Source organism: Bufo gargarizans, chromosome 1 (genome assembly GCF_014858855.1).
Source record: "Bufo gargarizans isolate SCDJY-AF-19 chromosome 1, ASM1485885v1, whole genome shotgun sequence".
Classification (NCBI taxonomy): Eukaryota; Metazoa; Chordata; class Amphibia; order Anura; family Bufonidae; genus Bufo; species Bufo gargarizans.
Window position 1 is genome coordinate 313,707,122 of NC_058080.1, and position 21,929 is coordinate 313,729,050.

Here is a 21,929-nt window from a genome sequence, read left to right on the forward strand (position 1 = left end):
ACACACTAGGGAAGATCTATCAAAACTGGTGTAAAGAAAAACTGGCTTGGTTGCTATGAGCAACTAAACCAGTTCTAATTTACACCAGTTTTGATGAATCTCCCCCAATGTGTACAAAAAATGCCTCACTCCAGATCCGTGAATCCCACCCTTTATTCAGTGGACTTCCGGTCCCCATCTGTCATGTGCGCCATTGCAACCAATGAGTGGCCTCAGTGGTGACATGTCCCTAAGCAGCACGTCCGTATTTGGTCTCCTGCTGTTTGGGCACACGTCACTGAAGGGAACAGGTAAGTACAGCTTCCTTCATAGGTACTGCTGGATGGTGAGGAATCGAAAGAAAAAAAATCATGAACAACCGCTGTAATGACAATGAGTCTTAGTGTTCCCTTTTTATTTGTCACAGGACCCAAAGGAATATCTTCCATTCCTCAACACACTAAAGAAAATGGAAAGCAATTATCAGCGATATACTATTGACAAGCACCTGAAAAGATATAAAAAAGCTCTTGGACATCTCAGCAAATGTGGTAAGTAATAGTCCTGTCTATAGAAAAATCACCTGGTCCAGATGGCATACACCTCCTCATCCTGAGTTACTTAAATAATGTAATTGACACACCCTTATTTCTAATATTTAAGGGTTCTATAATAATAGGGTCTGTTCCACAGGTCTGGTGTATAGCAAATGTGGTGCCAATATTCAAAAAGTGAGCTTGGAAACTATAGGTCTGTAAATTTTAAAAGCAATTTAGGTAAGTGTTTGCTATTTGGAGCTGGGACACAGTGCACAGTCAGCAGGCAGAATTTTTTTCCACCTTACGGAAGACCTGCCCCTTTAGACAGCGTGTTTCAGCATGGAGAAGGCACTTGCTGCACTGCTATAAATATATCTATATTATAGATATATAAGTGGCCGAGACAGAATCACTTGAGGAACATTGATAGCAGTGCAGCAGGTGGCTGTGCACTCCTGCACACAAATTCGCAGGCATTTGGACACGCTTTATCTAAGGGGGCTAAAAGGGGAGAAAGTCATGTGATTGGCAGACCAAACGTCATGCCGCAGCAGTGTACACTGGATAGTGAAGGTCACTTGACTTCTATCCTGGAGTATCTCGGTGAAAAGCGGGTTCAGAGTTGGGCCACGAAAGTAATAACTGGAATGGATGTACTACTGTACCCAGAAACATTATCAAAATTAGTGTTATTCAGTTTAGAAAAGACGACTGAGGGGAGATCTAATAACCATGTATAAATGTATCAAAGGCCAAAACAGGGATCTCTCCCATTATCTATTTATACCAAGGACTATAAGCATGACAAGGGGATATCCTGTTATTTTTTTTATTTTTTTTAATCGGATAGTTTTTTTATTTCTGTATATTGAAAAATTATTAACAAAAAGACCCCATCAGAGGATAAAGAAGTAGGTACATACAATCCCATTGGACATTCAGAGTGTTATCGAGACCTTTTCATAAATCACGTCCAACTTTTGATTAATGCAATCAAATGATACAGAAAACTACCCTTGCAACTGTATTACATATTAGTATAGAACAAACTGCCCCTATCCCTAACACCCACCCCCTATCCATTGATGAGATGGGCACCACACCACTAATATAGGTATAGAGTATCAGAGCACCAAGGGAGATATTGCCGACACTCTAAGTATGAGCTCAATCTCCATCTCTTCCAAGATAAACTGTTCAGTAAGCACCTCCACTTCAAGTCACCTACCATAATTTCCCTTCCCAGTTACGGTCACGCGTATCCAAAACCGCATGCATCTCTGAGACCACTCCTCCCAACACGACCAAGAGAACTATAAACCAAGCTATGTCGCAGCGGTCCTATATACTACCCATTTGTCCCATATTTTGGTAAACTTGGCCAAGCATTGCCTTTTAAAATATACACCTTTTTCCAGGCGGAGGGTCTCAGCCATTCTGTTCAAAATTCAGCCACAGATGGGGGCTGGTGTCTAAGTCAGTATTTAGCAATTTATTTCCTGGCCTGGAAGAGCAGACGCTGAACTCCCAAGCGTGAATTTTGTTTTTTAATGTCCAATATTCCCAGCACACACGTCCTCAGACTAGGCAGGACCACATTTTGATATTTCTTTAATACAGGTTAACGCACCTGTCCACAAATTCATAAGTACATTCCCAGAACATGTGCATCAGGGATGCAGGACTCTCCCAACATATAGGGCAGGAAGCATCTTGAACAGAAAGGATGGAGTCCGATATACCCGGTGAATAAGAAATAATTGGGACATACTCTGACCCTTTCACAGTGATGACTGAGGTGTCAGTGCCAGTACTGCTTTCCATTGATCCTCTGAAATAGAACCAACCTCCCTCTCCCATTTTTTTGACCACCAAGGGAAATAGAACCTACCTCTCTCTCCCATTTTTGTTTGACCACCAAGGGATCATGCTGCACAAATTTCACAAATAAATTCCTATATATTTATGATATTAGTCCACTCGAGGAGTCACTTATGAGAATCTGTTGTAACAGTGGAACTGTAGTGCATATAAGTGACTGGAATGCATGTCGTAACAAAAATTGATAAAAGGCTGTATGGGGAAGGGCAAACTCATTCCTGAATTGCTCAAAGGATATCTTCTATGTCTAGAGGAAAGAAGTTTACTCCATTAGCATAGAAAAGGATTCTTTACTGTAAGAGCTGTGAGACTATGGAACTGTTTGCCAGAAATGGTTGTGATGGTGAAATGACGGAATGAGTTCAAGATGGGCCTGAATACATTTCCTGAGTATAATAACATACTTTCGGCATGGTCCAAAATTCCATCTGTTTGCCATGCCCAAACGCTTGGTTGTTCACTACTGAGGGCCTTGTCATTAAGTGGGCCGCACCCAGTATTTTGGACCCTCCTGTTTCCCACCTGGCTAAATTTACCACACTGCCCATGGAGGATGCAGCTTCCTTCTCTGACCAAAAGGATAGGAAGCAAGAGTCTTTTTCCAAATTGTCCCTCAAACCTGTTGAGTCAGCTCTCCACTTGGTCTTTGTCTTCACCTGTGACGATGGAATAGTCCGCCTGCCTTCACAAGGTATCCTCTGCAGGACATCTACTTATGTTCTCTCTTTTTCAAGGTTGCTCTCCTGTTACGGTCACCTCTGTTCATAAGGTTTTGAAACTGGTGGCTTGGTCTTCTAAATCCCCCTTGTTGCCCCATCAGGATCCTTCATTCGATTCCCTCTTCTCTACCGAATTTTCCACATTAACAAGAATATTGTTCTGCCCTTGTTTTGTTTAGCTCCAACTCAGCCCAAGGATTAGATCCTCATGCCCTGGATGTGGTAAAAGCTGTCCACATTTATCTTTCGGTCACATCCACCTTTAGAAGGTCAGATTCACTCTTCATAGACAGGAAGAGTCTGGCTGTGTCTAAATCCACCATCTCCCGTTGGATTAGTCTTTCCATTTTGGAGGCTTACAACTCTCAGGGCAGGGTAGCCTCTTTCCGGGCTACTGCTCACTCAAACATGAGGGCATCTTAGGTGGTAAACCACCAAGCCTCTATTGGGTGCATATCTATGCATCCGCTGATGCTACTGTGGGTCACAACGGACTGCTTTGGGACGTTGCATGGTCTATCATGTGTCCATCAATGACATGGATGAGAAAAATTTAGTTTTATTTACCGTACAATCCATTTCCATTCATTGGGGTACACAGCTCCCACCCTGAGTAGTACTTTGAGTGGTTTAACTGTGGTTTGTCAGTTGTGTGTTGATGTTGTTCTGGTTTCTCTGTTATTTGACTTCTATTTCCTCTCCTCCTACTGCTTTGAGTAGAGTAATGAAAAACTGTCAGCTCTGTATCCTTCATAGTTATTGGCGCGCTGTAGCCGAAAATATCAGTGTATGGAACACTGTCATCAGTGAATCTGCCGTTGACATATTGTTATGGGGGGGATCTACAGATGCCCCATTGTTATGGACGGATCTGTTGTTATGGGGTGATCTGCAGATGACCCTTTGTTATAGGGGGGATCTGCTACTGACACTCTGGGGGGGGATCTACAAATGACACATTGTTATGGGGAACACTTTACTTGGGGATACTTTACACTAGTACCTAAGCAGTCATAGGTGAGCAAGCTCGTGGGGAGGCACGCTTAGGCAGAGCAGGCACCCAAGGCACTGACGGAAAGTCGCTGAAGCTGTCGCCCTCCAGCAGCGGGCTGGCCCAGCTCCTTCAACCATGCTTTTCCTGCCCGGCGCGCAGATGAAAGGTCAGGGTCACTAAAAGCGTGTGATGTACGTGACACAGATACAACGCAGACCACTGTCTGTCTGCAGCACAACCTGCAATGTACACATGCAATGGGGAAAAATGGCAGTGCATCTTATAGAGCGAAAAATACATTAACTATTTTGTGAAGTATGACTTTCTGTCTTAAGAACAGACATGTTGGATTTAAAAAATGGATCAATGTCTTTAACCCCTTAAGTACCAGGGCCATGTTCTATTTGCAATTTAGTTTTTTCCTCCCCACATTCCAATAGCCATAACTTTTTTTTTTTTGTTTTCCATTCATATAGCCATATGGGGACTTACTTCTTGCAGGACAAGATTAATCTTTTAATAGCACTATTTAATTTACCATGTCTTGTATTTGAAAATGGGGGGAAAAAAATCTTTGTGAGGTAAAATTGAAAAACAAACCCCACACAATTCCTAAAGGGTTTTGCCATTACGCCGTTCAATTTGCGCTAAAAATGACATGACATCCTTATTCTGCAACTGAATACGATGGTACCAAATTTGTATAGTTTTTTTGTTTTAGTATTTATTTATTTTTTTAAATAAAAACCTTTTGAAAAAAAATCAAAATTTTCTTTGCATCCCCATTTTCTGACAGCCATAACTTTTTCTGTCCGAAGAGCTGTTTGAAGGCTTGTTTTATGCGGAACGAACTGCAGTTGTTATTGGTACCATTTTTTTGGGGTGCATACAACTTTTTGATCACATTTTTTTGGAAGAATAAGGCGAATTGCGTTTTTTTTTTCCGTTATGGTGTACACTGCGCAGGAAAATTATTTGTATATTTTAATAGTTGAGACATTTTCAGATGTGGTCATACCTGTGTATTTTTATTTTTATTTTTTTATTTTTGACATATTTTACTTTGTGTAATATTGAGAAAGTGGGGTTATTTGAAATGTATTTTTTTATTTAACATTTTTTTGAAACTTTTTTTTTAACAATAACTTTTAGCCCTTAGGGGGCTAGAACCAGGGTGAATGGGATTTTGACACGCCCCTGCTGACCTGTGCCTCCTGCACAGCTTGGCAGGGAGGTTACTATGACTCTTCTGGGAAGCCTCAGCAGCGTCCAGGCTGTTGTGGTAACTGATCGAAGCCCCGCAATTTCACTGCCCCCTCCCTCTGTCTAACCTCACAAATGCCGCAGTCGCTTTTGATAGTGGCATCTGAACGATTAATTGACAGGTTTGGCGTGATGACCATTCTCAGTCATTGTGGCCGGATGCCTGCTGTATTATACACCTGGCACGTATGGAATGGGCTCACTGCAGAAGCCCACTCCATACATTCACTCACATTCACATACATACGGTTATGTGACTGTGGCTAAAGGGGTTAAAGGAATGTGTCGTCAGAAAATGAAGTCATGTTTTTATGTTAAGGCCTGTTCACATCTCGTTTTTGCTGTACATCAAGTGGATATGTTTGGACATACAGTAACAAAAGTATACAAGCGTCTGCAATTTTGTGGTTATATATCCTTTTTTTATCGTATACACTTGACGGATGTGCATAAGTTTCAATACCTTTTGTGTCAGTTTATTTTTTGTGAAACTTTTCTTTTTTTTTAAATAAAGGTTTGAAAATTAGAATGCATTATCTAAAAAAAAGGATACTTTTAATAGAAGGATGTATACCATATTTTATGTTTCGATTTGTCTTTTTTTCACTGCAATGCAGCGAAGCGATCTGCAAAAAAAAAAAAAAAAAAAAAAAGACAGAAAAGCGTGGTATGCTACATTATTCAGGCAAGCCCAAAAACATATAGAAACTTTAAACCGTGACAAACAGTTAAAAGTATGCACTTTTGAACTAAGTTTGCCCAATTATAGTCTATGGTGCATCAAGTAATACTTTTTCTATACGTTTCTTCTGTTTACTAGCGTATCCGCTTAACTTTTTAAGATTTTTATTTTATTTTATTTATTTTGAAATTTCTATATCAATATCTATGTAAAAAATAAAATCCTGCCATTATTGCACTAGTCACTAAGCCTAATAATAGACTTCTTGGTCTGTACATATCACTTGGGCTGACGAGTAGCAGACATTTCTTTCCCAACAATCTGCTGCTTGTCGGCCCATCCAGTCAGCCACTTGTTAAGTGGAGGTGAAGCTCTGGATTTACGTGTATCGGGATGACGGATCGCTATTGCTATCGCTCGTCCTCATTCAGTTGCATTGTTTCTGGGCAGCAGATCGAAGGGACTTCGGTTCTCCATTGAGTGCTGCAGCTTACCAAGCACTACTGTCCATTGTATAGCGGCTGTGCTTGATATTGCAGCTTGAATGGTACTGAGCTGCTCCCGGCCATGTGACTAATGAACGTGACTTAATTGACCTAGGAAGAGGCTGCAGCAATCACCGGAGCACTGATGTCTGTTCACACAACTGATCGGTGGGGGTGCCAGGGGTCGGATCCTGATCTGATATTGATGACCTATCCTGAGGATAGGCTATTTATCAAAATCTCGGTCAACCTCTTTAACCACCTGCCCGCACGCTAACGCCGAAAGGCGTCATTGCGGCGGCTCTCCCAGGTCACACTAACGCCGATTGGCGTCATCTCGCGTGAGCCGAGATTTCCTGTGAACGCGCGCACAGGAACGGAAGGTAAGTGAGTGGATCTCCAGCCTGCCAGCGGCGATCGTTCGCTGGCAGGCTGGAGATGCGATTTTCTTTTTTTTAACCCCTAACAGGTATATTAGACGCTGTTTTGATAACAGCGTCTAATATACCTGCTACCTGGTCCTCTGGTGGTCCTTTTTGTTTGGATCGACCACCAGAGGACACAGGTAGCTCAGTAAAGTAGCACCAACCACCACTACACTACACCACACCCCCCCCCCCCCCCCCTTGGTCACTTATTAACCCCTTATGAACCCCTGATCACCCCATATAGACTCCCTGATCACCCCCCTGTCATTGATCACCCCCCTGTAAGGCTCCATTCAGATGTCCGGATGTGTTTTACGGATCCACGCATCCATGGATCGGATCCGCAAAACACATATGGACGTCTGAATGGAGCCTGACAGGGGGGTGATCACCCCATATACACTCCCTGATCACCCCCTGTCATTGATCACCCCCCTGTAAGGCTCCATTCAGATGCCCGTATGTGTTTTACGGATCCACGCATCCATGGATCGGATCCGCAAAACACATACGGACGTCTGAATGGAGCCTTACAGGGGGGTGATCACCCCATATACACTTCCTGATCACCCCCCTGTAAGGCTCCATTCAGATGCCCGTATGTGTTTTACGGATCCACGCATCCATGGATCGGATCCGCAAAACACATACGGACGTCTGAATGGAGCCTTACAGGGGGGTGATCACCCCATATACACTTCCTGATCACCCCCCTGTAAGGCTCCATTCAGACGCCCATATGTGTTTTACCGATCCACGCATCCATGGATCGGATCCGCAAAACGCATACGGACGTCGAAATGGAGCCTTACAGGGGGGTGATCAAGGAGTCTATATGGGATAATCACCCCCCCCCCCCCCCCCCCGTAAGGCTCCATTCAGACGTCCGTATGTGTTTTATGGATCCACGCATCTATGGATCGGATCCGCAAAACACATACGGACGTCTGAATGGAGCCTTAAGGGGGGGTTACCAGCCCATATAGACTCCCTGATCACCCCCCTGTAAGGCTCCATTCAGACGTCCGTATGTGTTTTGCGGATCCGATCCATGTATCCGTGGATCAGTAAAAAACATATGGACGTCTGAATGGAGCCTTTCAGGGGGGTGATCAATGACAGAGGGGTGATCACCCCATATACACTCCCTGATCACCTTCTGTCATTGATCACCCCCCCTGTAAGGCTCCATTCAGACATTTTTTTGGCCCAAGTTAGCGGAAATATTATTTTTTTTTTTTCTTACAAAGTCTCATATTCCACTAACTTGTGTCAAAAAATAAAATCTCACATGAACTCACCATACCCCTCACGGAATCCAAATGCGTAACATTTTTTAGACATTTATATTCCAGACTTCTTCTCACGCTTTAGGGCCCCTAAATGCCAGTGCAGTATAAATACCCCACATGTGACCCCATTTCGGAAAGAAGACACCCCAAGGTATTCCGTGAGGGGCATATTGAGTCCATGAAAGATTGACATTTTTGTCCCAAGTTAGCGGAAAGGGAGACTTTGTGAGAAAAAAAAAAAAAAAACAATTTCCGCTAACTTGTGCCAAAAAAAAAAAAAAACATTTCTATGAACTCACCATGCCCCTCATTGAATACCTTGGGGTGTCTTCTTTCCAAAATGGGGTCACATGTGGGGTATTTATACTGCCCTGGCATTTCAGGGGCCCTAAAGTGTGAGAAGTCTGGGATCCAAATGTCAAAAAATGCCCTCCTAAAAGGAATTTGGGCCCCTTTGCGCATCTAGGCTGCAAAAAAAGTGTCACACATGTGGTATCGCCGTACTCGGGAGAAGTTGGGCAATGTGTTTTGGGGTGTCATTTTACATATACCCATCCTGGGTGAGATAAATATTTTGGTCAAATGCCAACTTTGTATAAAAAAAAAAATGGGAAAAGTTGTCTTTTGCAGAGATATTTCTCTCACCCAGCATGGGTATATGTAAAATGACACCCAAAAACGCATTTCCCAACTTCTCCTGAGTACGGCGATACCACATGTGTGACACTTTTTTGCCGCCTAGGTGGGCAAAGGGGCACACATTCCAAAGAGCACCTTTAGGATTTCACAGGTCATTTTTTTACAGATTTTGATTTCAAACTACTTACCACACATTTGGGCCCCTGGAATGCCAGAGCAGTATAACTACCCCACAAGTGACCCCATTTTGAAAAGAAGACACCCCAAGGTATTCCGTGAGGGGTTTGGCGAGTTCCTAGAATTTTTTATTTTTTGTCCCAAGTTAGCGGAAACTGATGATGATTTTTTTTTTTTTTTTTTTTTTTTTTTCTTACAAAGTCTCATATTCCACTAATTTGTGACAAAAAATTAAAAATTCCATAAACTCACCATACCCCTCACGAAATACCTTAGGGTGTCTTCTTTCCAAAATGGGGTCACTTGTGGGGTAGTTATGCTGCCCTGGCATTCTAAGGGCCCAAATGTGTGGTAAGTAGTTTGAAATCAAAATCTGTAAAAAATGGTACGGCGATACCAGATGTGTGACACTTTTTTGCAGCCTAGGTGGGCAAAGGGGCCCACATTCCAAAGAGCACCTTTAGGATTTCACAGGTCATTTTTTACAGATTTTGATTTCAAACTACTTCTCACGCATCTGGGCCCCTAAAATGCCAGGGGAGTATAACTACCCCACAAGTGACCCCATTTTGGAAAGAAGACCCCCCAAGGTATTTTGTGATGGGCATAGTGAGTTCATGGAAGTTTTTATTTTTGTCACAAGTTAGTGGAATATGAGACTTTGTAAGAAAAAAATAAAAAAATCATCATTTTCCGCTAACTTGTGACAAAAAATAAAAAGTTCTATGAACTCACTATGCCCATCAGTGAATACCTTAGGGTGTCTACTTTCCGAAATGGGGTCATTTGTGGGTGTTTCCTACTGTCTAGGCATTGTAGAACCTCAGGAAACATGACAGGTGCTCAGAAAGTCAGAGCTGCTTCAAAAAGCGGAAATTCAAATTTTGTGTACCATAGTTTGTAAACGCTATAACTTTTACCCAAACATTTTTTTTTAATCAAAGACATGTAGAACAATAAATTTAGCGAAAGTGAAAAATGTAATTTCTTTGCAAAAAAATCGTTAAATTTCGATTAATAACAAAAAAAGTAAAAATGTCAGCAGCAATGAAATACCACCAAATGAAAGCTCTATTAGTGAGAAGAAAAGGAGGTAAAATTCATTTGGGTGGTAAGTTGCATGACCGAGCAATAAACCGCTAAAGTTGTGGAGTGCCGATTTGTAAAAAAGGGCCTGGTCACTAGGGGGGTATAAACCTGTGGTCCTTAAGTGGTTAAAGGCAAGTGCGTGTGAAGATAAATCTAATGCTGACCTGCAGTGTGCAGTAGAGGAAATTGAGGGGTCTGTGGCAAGCACTATGGTTGGTATTCTGATAGCATGGTGGTAATTTCTGCAGCATATTGTCCATGTGACGTCTTCGTGCTCCACTTTTGTTGTGGATTCTGACAGCTGGTGTTGCCCCAGTTATAAGCTTGAGAAACCCTGGTCTAGGGCTTCTGCAATGTTTGTCAGTTAGTTATATGACTACTACCAATTTAGCATGAATATACCTGTATAATTTGCAATCCTCTTGTTACCACAGGGCCGGAGCATTTCATAGAGTTCTTAAACTTGGTTAAAGATCAAAATCTCTACACTGAAGCCCTGAAACTTCATCCGGTTGGATCTGGTGAATATAAAGTGAGTAAGCATAGTGTTGTAGAAAATATTCCTTCATTTTTATTAGCTGACAGCAGCCAACCTCCTCGTGTCCACCGTATTCTATGATTGCTCCTCCTAGCCAAACGACACTAACAGGAGAGCAGATCTGTCCCCGTCATTTGCTGCCTACTAGCACGTTCAGGTGACAGATCCAATGTAATTCATATTTTATGAACTGGTCAGTGGTTGCTTTCTAGTACACCATGTCATTTGTTGTTTTTCAGGCTATTAATGATGCTTATGGAGACCATTTGCTTTCAAGACAACACCATGAACAAGCTGGCCTCATCTTCGCCCGCTGCGGCAGTCTTGAGAAGGCTCTTGATGCTTTTGTTGCATGTAGCAGTTGGCAGCATATTTTATCCATAGCTTTCCAATTACAGTACTCCAAGGACAGACTGGCGGCTTTGGCTAGGAGCGTTTCAGGTGAGTGGCGGAATAGTATGCGTGCACATGGCTGCTGACATGACCTGCTGCTGTTATACATATGTTTACTTGTCTCCTTTCCAGGCAAACTGGTGGAACAGAGGAAGTATGAGAACGCAGCCTTACTGCTAGAACAGTATGCTGAGGTACTGTATTATATTGTTTGCTATAGTTACCCATCTTTCTTTTTATATGGTGGTGTTTTCAAAATGTTGAACATATCCAATTGGAATTTATGATCAGTAATAATTGGTGCTTTTCCTAAAAGAGGTTGACCCATCTGGGACACTGATGGCTTATCGTTAGGATATACCATCAAGGTCAGATAGGTGCGGGTCCCACCTCTGAGACCCAGTGCTATATCCAGAACAGGGCCCCCGTAGTGAAGGAGAGCACGCTGTGCATGCATGGCGTGCTCTCCATTTATTGACACCATGGGACTGCAAGTGCTCCGCTATTTTCACAAGTCCTATAGCGGTCAATGGAGGGTGGCTGCCCATGCGCAGCTGCTCTCTGTTTTCTTCACAGGACCAGATGTGGGAGATAGGTGTGGGTCCCACATGCGACCCGCTCCTATCTGACATTGATTGCATATTGTAGCGATGCACCATCAGTGTCCCAGATGGACCAACCTTTTAAATTATATACCAGATTTTACTGTGCTATATAGCAAACAGTTCTTTGTATTCCCAGTGGTACTCACATTATAATGACTCACAGACCAAATGGACTAGGGTTGCATATGTTAACTTCATGTAGATATTGATCTGATTAGATTAAAATCCAGGGACTGAGGGGTGTGCAAAGAAGTGGCCATATATACTTATCACCTCAAAGGACAAATTCCATTAGATAAGCAACTGGAGTCCAAATGAGAAGATGTAGTGTTGCAAGATTCAGTAGTAGTCTGGCAAATAAAGGAGATTAAGGATAGTGCTACAAATGCATTTCTAAAAGTCACTCATGGCTTCGGCTACTTTCACACTGGCGTTTTGGTTTCCGTTTGTGAGATCCGTTCAGGGATCTAAAAGAGATCCAAAACGGATCAGTTTTGCCCTAATGCATTATGAATGGGAAAGGATCCGCTCAGAATACATCAGTTTGCCTCCGATCAGTCTCCATTCCGCTCTGGAGGCGGACACCAAAATGCTGCTTGCAGCGTTTTGGTGTCCGTCTGACTAAACTGAGCCAAACGGATCCGTCCTGGCACACAATGTAAGTCAATGGGGACGGATCCGTTTTCTCTGGCACAATGGAAAATGGATCCGTCCTCCATTGACTTTCAATGGTGTTCAAGACTGATCCGTTTTAGCTATGTTACAGATAATTCAAACGGATCCGTCATGGACGAGAGTGTGAAATTAGCCTTACTATAATAGCATGTGGATAGTTTATATTGCTAGTGATTTTATGTGACAGGAGAGGGAGTAGACTGAGATGACTAGAAATAATCTCATTATGTGAGTACATTTAGTACATCATACATAATCAGTTCAGCTACATCCTAAACATTCTGGCAGTCCTGCATCCAGAACAGTCAGCGCTGAATGCTGATTTACTTCAATATGGTGATAGTGACCAAGGATACCCAAAAACAATTGCCAAAAAATGTTATCTAAGCAAATGCTAAAAGGGAATAGCCCACAAAAACATGTATCTGCAGGTCAGGTGATAAATGTTTGTTGGGACCACCACCAATCACTAGTATGGGTGTCCCTTGCCCCAGCCCTTCCTCCTTTCTTGCGCCCCCCTAGTTCCATTTGATGTACAGCTCTGTCGCTGTCTAACTAAAGGACATCGAATGGGGTGGCAATAAGCATGTATGACCATCGCTCCATTCAAACTCCACCTCACTGCTATCATACAGTGGAGAGGAATGGGGGATGGGGCCTGGACACCATTTCCCGAATCCCAGCAGTGGCCCCAGTAGCGATCATACATTTATCAGGTATCCTGTGGATAACACTGTGGAAGTTACACTCCATAAGGACAGGCAGACCCTTTGTGTGGCTGAATGATTACATTCATGTATATATAACAGAGCCCACTTATGTTAAATAGTAATCTGTACGAGTGGCATGAAGTAAAGCATTGTCTACTTAAAGGAACCCTGTCATCACTTTCTGAGCCTATTTATCCACTCACTTTTCTATAAATACTTTTTAATACATTGACAATGATATTAAAATCCATTCTGAATCAGTTCAGTGAAAAACCTAAAATAAATGTTCCCTCCATATATGTAAATGCACCTTAGATGAGTCCTGTCTCCTCCATGCTTCAGAGAGGAGTCCAGCGTTCTCTGACTCTCGTAGTGCAGCCGTGCCCACAAGACGCCTACATTGCTCATCTCCACCCCTACTCTTCCAAGTCTTGCAGCTGCGCAGTATACATTATATGATTAGTAATAGTGTTGATCGCGAATATTCTAATCGCAAGTTTTTATCACGAATATCGGCACTTCGAGAATTCGCGAAGATTTAGAATATAGTGATATATCTTCATAATTGCGAATATTCTAGATTTTTTTTCATCAGCTAGTGAGGTGACTGGTTCTGCACATGCGTGGGATTTGGGACGTGAGTTTGGGAGGAGGGTAGGACCTTTAGATTCTGTCACTCTTATAACGGGAGGTGGGGTTATGAATGGGAGGTGATGAGGTAAGCATTTAATTTACATAACTTGAAAAAAGCAAAAGTGGACTGTAAAAGAAGTACTTGGAGGCGTTTAACCTAGGATGATTAGGGTGGGGGAGAACTATCTCAGGATGCCGATGACTCTTATGGTTAAAAACCGGTGGCTGGTTCCCTTTAACAATGTTAAATTCATTTTAGGATTATGAAGAAGCAATTATTTTACTGCTGGAAGGAGCTCTTTGGGAAGATTGCTTGCGTTTGGTATGATATTTTGATATATTTCGATAAACTGTGTTGTCTTTTAGGAATATGTAAATGGAGAACTTTACATGATGTGGTTTAATACAGTTGCAAGAAAAAGTATGTGAACCCTTTGGAATGATATGGATTTCTGCACAAATTGGTCATAAAATGTGATCTGATCTTCATCTAAGTCACAACAATAGACAATCACAGTCTGTTGCACACAAAGAATTAAATGTTACCATGTTTTTATTGAACACACCATGTAAACATTCACAGTGCAGGTGGAAAAAGTATGTGAACCCTTGGATTTAATAACTGGTTGAACCTCCTTTTGCAGCAATAACTTCAACCAAACGTTTCCTTTACTTCAACCAAACGTTTCCTGTAGTTGCAGATCAGACGTGCACAACGGTCAGGAGTAATTCTTGACCATTCCTCTTTACAGAACTGTTTCAGTTCAGCAATATTCTTGGGATATCTGGTGTGAATCGCATTCTTGAGGTCATGTCACAGCATCTCAATTGGGTTGAGGTCAGGACTCTGACTGGGCCACTCCAGAAGGCGTATTTTTTTCTGTTTAAGCCATTCTGTTGTTAATTTACTTCTATGCTTTGGGTCGTTGTCCTGTTGCAACACCCATCTTCTGTTGAGCTTCAGCCGGTGGACAGATGGCCTTAAGTTCTCTCGCAAAATGTCTTGATAAACTTGGGAATTCATTTTTCCTTCGATGATAGCAATCCGTCCAGGCCCTGACGCAGCAAAGCAGCCCCAAACCATGATGCCCCCACCACCATACTTCACAGTTGGGATGAAATTTTGATGTTGGTGTGGTGTGCCTCTTTTTCTCCACACATAGTGTTGTGTTTCTTCCAGACAACTCAACTTTGGTTTCATCTGTCCACAGAATATTTTGCCAGTACTGCTGTGGAACATCTAAGTGCTCTTGTGCAAACTGTAAACATGCAGCAATGTTTTTTTGGACAGCAGTGGCTTCTTCTGTGGTATCCTCCCATGAAATCCATTCTTGTTTAGTGTTTTACGTATCGTAGTTTTGCTAACAGGGATGTTAGCATATGCCAGAGACTTTTGTAAGTCTTTAGCTGACACTCTAGGATTCTTCTTCACCTCATTGAGCAGTTTGCGCTGTGCTCTTGCAGTCATCTTTACAGGACAGCCACTCCTAGGGAGAGTAGCAGCAGTGCTGAACTTTCTCCATTTATAGACAATTTGTCTTACCTGGACTGATGAACAGCAAGTCTTTTGGAGATACTTTTATAATCCTTTCCAGCTTTATGCAAGTCAACAATTCTTAATCGTAGGTCTTCTGAGAGCTCTTTTGTGCTCGGCATCATTCACCTCAGGCAATGCTTCTTGTGAAAAGCAAACCCAGAACTGGTGGGTGTTTTTTATAGGGCAGGGCAGCTGTAACCAACCCGTCCAATCTCATCTCATTGATTGGACTCCAGTTGGCTGACACCTCACTCCAATTAGCTCTTGGAGATGTCATTAGTCTAGGGGTTCACATACTTTTTCCACCTGCACTGTGAATGTTACATAGGTGTGTTCAATAAAAACATGGTAACATTTAATTCTTTGTGTGTTACTAGTTTAAGCAGACTGTCATTCCAAAGGGTTCACATACTTTTTCTTGCAACTCTATATGCTAGGTTTGCATTCTTACAGTTTCCTGTCTTTTTACATTCACTAATATAAGGCCTCCTTCACATATGTCCAGAGATCCGCTTCAGCGACCCTCCAGCATGTAGCAGAAAACGCTGAAGGCGAACTGAGGCCAGAACAGATCCCATAGTTTTCTGGAGCATCAGTTTTAATGCTGGATGGCAAATGGCACCGGACAGAAAAAAACACTGCACACTTGGTTTTTCTGTCTGGTGCCATCAGTGGATAGATGATGGATCTGTGCACTGAAGTGCGGTTCACCTATATCAGTTGTGTCCATCTCACAGATCCAGTGTGCAGATCCAGCGGGCCTTAGTGGATACAAGGCATACACGTATATACTTATTTACATGCAGTTTTAAAAGGTACACTACCATCAGTTTTTAACCACATATCTATATTCCGCAGCACTTTACAGACATTATCATCACTCCCTGTCCCCAATCAAATCGCGAGAAAAACCATATAAGGTTTCGCCGGATTCGTACTGACCTGTAGAATGAAAGTAACTGGTCAGTTTTATCGAACGTCGTAAATGAAAAAAAAAAAAAACTGTGGTGGAATGGCATTTTTATATTTTTATTTTATTTATTTTTTGCAATTTCACCCCGTTAGGAATATTTTCCCTGCTTCCCAGTACATCATATGCAATATTAAATGGTGGCGTTGGAAAGTACAACTTGTCCTGCAAAAAGCAAGCCCTCATATGGCTATGTGAAGGCAGGGAGTGCAAAACGAAAACGCAAAAACCAAAAAAAGGTAGAACGGGTTAAACTGTCAGCTAGTTGGGATTAGACAAGTTGTGTCTATATTTTCCAGCATGATGATCAGAAGGTCAAAAAAACTGACTGGGACAGCACTCCTTAGGACTAAGTAGAGTATAGTTTCCTCTTACAGCCCAAATCATATAGTCCAAAAAGAAGGCGGCACACGTTTTTGTTTGGATTATTGAAGAATTTATTTTCTTTCTGTATCTGGAAGTTTCTTTACTCAACAAAATACAGTGAACAAAAGTGAAGAAAAAAAGGTTTTAATCCATAGGTGTTAAAGGGGTTGTCCAGGTTCAGAGCTGAACCTGGACATCCCTCCATTTCCACCCCGGCAGCCCCCCTGACATGAGCATCGGAGCAGTTCATGCTCCGATGCTCTCCTTTGCCCTGCGCTAAATCGCGCAGGGCAAAGGCATTTTTCTGAGTTCCGGTGACGTACCGGGGCTCTCTATGGGGCTGACAGGAACCCCGGTGACGTCACCGGCACTGATGGGCGGGATTTGGCTCTGCCCTAGCCAGTAAAACGGCTAGGGCAGAGCTAAAGCCCGCCCCTCAGAGCCGGTGACGTCACCGAACACACTGCTGGGCGGAAGTTACCGCCCGGCAGTGTGTTATTGTAAACACAAGAGCCTGTGCCCTGCGCGATGTAGCGCAGGGCACGGGAGCGCATCGGAGCATGAGATGCTCCGATGCCAGGCTCAGGAGGGCTGCCGGGGTGAAAATAAGGGTATGTCCGGGTTCAGCTCTGAACCCGGACAACCCCTTTAAATCCAGTGATGCAACATTTTGGCTAAATATAAGCTTTTATTACATATGATCTTTTCTTCTTTTTGGATCTTCAGAAGGTGGGTGGAAGGTAGAGTGAGAGAAATTGAGGATACTGTAGCTCCACTGCAAAGAGTTACCCAGAAAAATTCTCAAGAAGTGACTGTTATTTGCAGATATGAATGACCTGGGAAGTAGTCCCCGTTGCAATATTCTTCTTCTAGTCAGAGTGCTTGAACATGTTGAAAGGTCTGATCCTGATATAGTGTTTGAGAACTGTCTGCTCCAAAAATTTTGTAAGGAGACTGTCCCATTTGTTTGCGGTGGAGAGAGTACATAGGGTCTCCTGCCTTCCGGGTGTATTGGACAGGCCACCTTGCCAAGTGTATGTAAAAGTGCGGTGCTACAAAGATTGGGATGTAATATCTAGGAAGAAGAGGGCCCAGTTCTTGGATAGAAAGAAATGGCTGCGGCAGTTACAAGTCCCACATTCTATGGTGTATGAATCTAAGCTGCAGATCATTGCATTAGGGACTACCACCTTTCTGGATTCTCCAAAGTATGCAGTGATGTGTCTCAATGTTCATGAAGTTCAGGTTCACCAGGATGGAAAATATTAGAGAAGTGTGTCTACTGGCCAGTGGAGCTGGCAGAGCTATGACTGCGCTGGACGGGAATGTATAAGAGGGAGGAGGACTTGCCTGGCCTGTTGCCAAGTATGATTCTGTTGGACATGGTTACTCTTGGGATATTATCTCCTTCATTGGATGTACTTTGTTTATAATTTGCTGTTCTGGTTGGGAAGTCCTTCTAAATATGTGAGTCAGTGGGGAGCCCCATTTTATATGATCAATAATAATTTTTGTTTTGTTGATGTATAACATCATAAAAATTAATAATTTTTAGTGACTAACATCTGACCACTGCATTTTAGCCAGCCCCCTCCACAAATAAATACTTAGGGTCATTTATCACACTAGTGTAAAGTAGAACCGGCTTAGTTGCCCATAGCAACCAATCAGATTCCACCTTTCATTTTCCAAAGATCTGTCAAAAATAAAGGTGGAATCGGATTAGTTGCTATGGGCAACTAACCCATTAACACTTTATACTAGTTTGATAAATGACCCTGACTGTGAGTAAAACTGACCTTAAATGTACACTTTAAAGGGCTAACTTATCCTAATCCATCAATATTAAATTGGGGGAGGGCAACTGTCTACATGGTGTCAGTGTCTGAAGGAGAGCACTACACCCCCATCATTGTTTGGTAGCATAGCTCCATACTATGCCTAGCGCCTAGTATTGCTGCCTAGTCTCAACCACCTGTGCATGGCATATATTAAAGGTGACGTGGTTCCTTTAAATAATTGATAGGTCAGGGTCTAACTCTCAGTACCCCCACCTATCTTATATTCATCGCCTATCCTAAGGACATGAATTTTACAAAGGTGGTTAAGTTGTTATAACCTTAGACAATAGCTCAAATGTTTTTTTATTAGTGACTGTATTTCTTCCCCTAGATACACAAATACAAACGTCTTGATATAATAGAGACTAATATGAAGCCTGCGATACTGGAAGGTAAATAACTTCAGCTTAAATAGCTTAAAGCACCCGTATAGTATGTAATAGCGATAATAACTTTTGATATTTTCTTGATATAGCTAAAAAGAATTATATAATATTCTTGGATATCCAGAAAACAACATTCATTCGTTACAAGCAGCGACTTTTTGTTGTACGAGACATGAAAGAAAAGGCAAGACAAGGCTTACTAGGTACGCCTGAATGTTATGATCCTATAAATGTATGCTGTCTAAAACTAATTCAGATGTACGTACTTTTTAGCAAATTATAAGCGACATATAGGTTAATATTAACTGCAGATCTTATGGACACATGGCAGCTTAGCAGAACTAGCACAAAGGAAGTCCGAAGACTCTGGAACCTGGGTGCTATGGGCAGCTTCTCCACGTTTCCTTTACACTTTTGATAGATCCCACTCACTCACTGCATGCATGCCATTACACTACTTACACAATATAGTTGAACTGATAGATGCCGGTCCCACCTTTTGAGGCCCAAGTCTTTCCTCAGAACTGGGGTCTCCTGATCCGACTGGTTAGATGCCCACTGGCCCCTGCAGTGATTTGGAGAGTGTCTCTCCCCACTAAAGGGGGTTTTGTCACTTCAGCAAATGGTATTTATCATGTAGAGAAAGTTAATACAAGACACTGACTAATGTATTGTGATTCTCCATATTACTTCCTTTGCTGGCTGGATTAATTTTTCAATTACATTATACACTTCTAATTTCCATGGTTACGACCACCCAGTAATCCAGCAGTGGTGGCTGTGCTTGCACACTATACGAAAAAGTGCCGGCCTCTCTGGCGGCCGGGACCATGGGTATAAGCACTCATGCGCAACAGCTACCATCCTGACCAACTTGTATCTGCATTGCAATGGCAGCCATGACCCCTGGAAGAAAACAGGTTATAATGTGATGGAAAAATAAAGGAGGCAATATGGACCATCACAATACATTAGTCAGTGCCTTGTATTAACTTTCTCTACATGATAAATGCCATTTGCAGAAGTGAGACAACCCCTTTAACCTTTCACTTGTTCTTGAAAGTTACCTTTAGTTTAGTAATACAAAATACTGTCAACACTTTAGTTTGGACACTGAAATGTGATTATATGTCTTTTCTTGGGTTAGATGATGAACTCCCAGGAGGCCTAGAATCTGACCTGTTCTCAGACACAAGCAGCATCATGACAGCAAGTGATATGAGTGGGAAATATTCTCACAGTAATTCAAGAATTTCATCGTAAGTTGTCAGAATAATAATGATGGTGTATACGTTAATTGTCAAACTTGTGACCCTATCCTCCTCCGTACAGGAGATCATCTAAGAATCGTCGAAAAGCCGAACGCAAAAAGCACAGTCTGAAGGAAGGTAGTCCCCTAGAGGATTTGGCCCTTCTGGAAGCATTGGGAGAAATTGTCCGTGCAGTGGATAATATGAGAAGTGAGTTGTGGTATCACAGCATCCATGACCCGAACTATACCGTTGTTATGTTATTGTTCACGCATTCACAATGAGTATTGAAAAAAAAAAAAGGCCAGAACTCCCATTATTAACAGATATCATATAGGGAGAAAGTGAACAATGGAGTTGGGCTCAGATACCCCAACTACCTTACACCCGATATAGTTACTTACCGGGCAGATACATTATTTTTAAGTGGTATTTTTACTGTCTACCTTTCAGTCAGCGACCTTGTGGTATAAACAATGTGATAATTGTATAGATTAGGTCAGTGTGAATATATTGATACCCATTATGTTTTTTTTATTTTATATTCAGTTTTTTCAGTGAAAAATATTTTGGATTTTTTTTCTTTTTTAGTCCTACAAAAGAACTTGGATATGCAGTCATTTGATTGCTTACATAATACACAGCAAAACTTATGTAGTGCATTGTATTATTCCTGTTATTTTACATTGAAAGAGTCATTCTACAATCTACCTCTATCAGGGCCTAATGGGCTTCTGTAAGTGGCAGGCCATAGAAACCATAGCCCACCATTGGCGTTTTTATTTTTTATCCCGTCTGTTAGAGCCACTGTAAAAAAAAAAACATGTATGTGCAGTCACTAATGTGGTTAAGGGTTGGGGTGTTACCTCATTGTTTTATTGCTCAACAGCGTAATGCGGGGATGGCATTGATTGCCTTTCGACTTTACTTGCAGTCATTGGGGTATCCCATGAGGTCACAGATTTTTCTTGCAAAAAACACATATGTTGAAGGAGTTCATAATAATGGACATAGTACTGGATCTGAGCTTTGTGTTTAGAAATTAAAGTGACAGGGAAGTGGTTATTGCAGGCTCCTTTATAGTACTAGATCTGTCACAGTGACTGGTGAATCTGTTTAATAGCAGCCCCCGCAAGGGCAAGTTGTGTCACCAGGAATTCAAGTTGACATTGACACAGGTCAAGGACCATTCTGAGCTGGCATAACTTTTATGCTTGGTCATCAAAAATAAAGTAACTCTTATTCTGTATCCTCACTGAAGACGGAAGTAAAAAAATAAATAAATGACTGACTGATGCAGTCTTGCATTAAGGATAAAAAGGAATATGCTGTTTTCTACTGATTTGTGTTTTTGTAGAGGAGATAAACAGTCTCTTGAAAGTGCTGGTCCTGTTTCTTTATGATACGGACGCTGGAGAACTGCAACACCTTTATCATGAACTGCTCCAGTTATTGGAAACGTCAATACCGGACATCTGGACTCCATGTGCACAGCCAAATGCCGTACCTTCAGTAAGTCTAAACATTTTCTTTAAAAGAATTTTCTCACAAAATGTAAATTTGGCACAGTTTTACTATCAGTTGGGGCTTTATCGTTTCAGAGAACAAACTAAGGGCCCTTGTCCATGACCTTATGCCCTCCGAGATATATACGGTCCGTGAGCGGGCGATATGTCCCGGAGCGGCATTGATCGTGTGCACGGGACAATAGCCCCGCAGGCGACCCGATGTGCACAGAATCATTGTAATCTATGATGCTGTGTGCTCCCGTGCGCACGATCAATGCTCCTCCGGGACATATGGCTCGCTCACGGACCTTATATCTCGGAGGGCATACGGTCATGGGCAAGAGGCCTAA

General features: G+C 42.2%; 1 protein-coding gene across 3 annotated transcripts in view; it reads left to right on the top strand.

Moving 5' to 3' along the window:
- The window catches only part of ELP1 (elongator acetyltransferase complex subunit 1), an 87,746-nt gene that overhangs the window by 51,407 nt on the left and 14,410 nt on the right, over positions 1–21,929 (top strand). For all 3 annotated transcript variants that reach the window (XM_044305389.1, XM_044305397.1, XM_044305407.1), the window contains 10 exons: positions 407–530; positions 10,602–10,699; positions 10,945–11,146; positions 11,231–11,292; positions 13,981–14,043; positions 18,767–18,827; positions 18,911–19,024; positions 19,969–20,080; positions 20,154–20,281; positions 21,429–21,583. In XM_044305389.1, the coding sequence (XP_044161324.1) occupies positions 407–530; positions 10,602–10,699; positions 10,945–11,146; positions 11,231–11,292; positions 13,981–14,043; positions 18,767–18,827; positions 18,911–19,024; positions 19,969–20,080; positions 20,154–20,281; positions 21,429–21,583 (1,119 nt within the window). The remainder of the gene's footprint in view (positions 1–406; positions 531–10,601; positions 10,700–10,944; positions 11,147–11,230; positions 11,293–13,980; positions 14,044–18,766; positions 18,828–18,910; positions 19,025–19,968; positions 20,081–20,153; positions 20,282–21,428; positions 21,584–21,929) is intronic.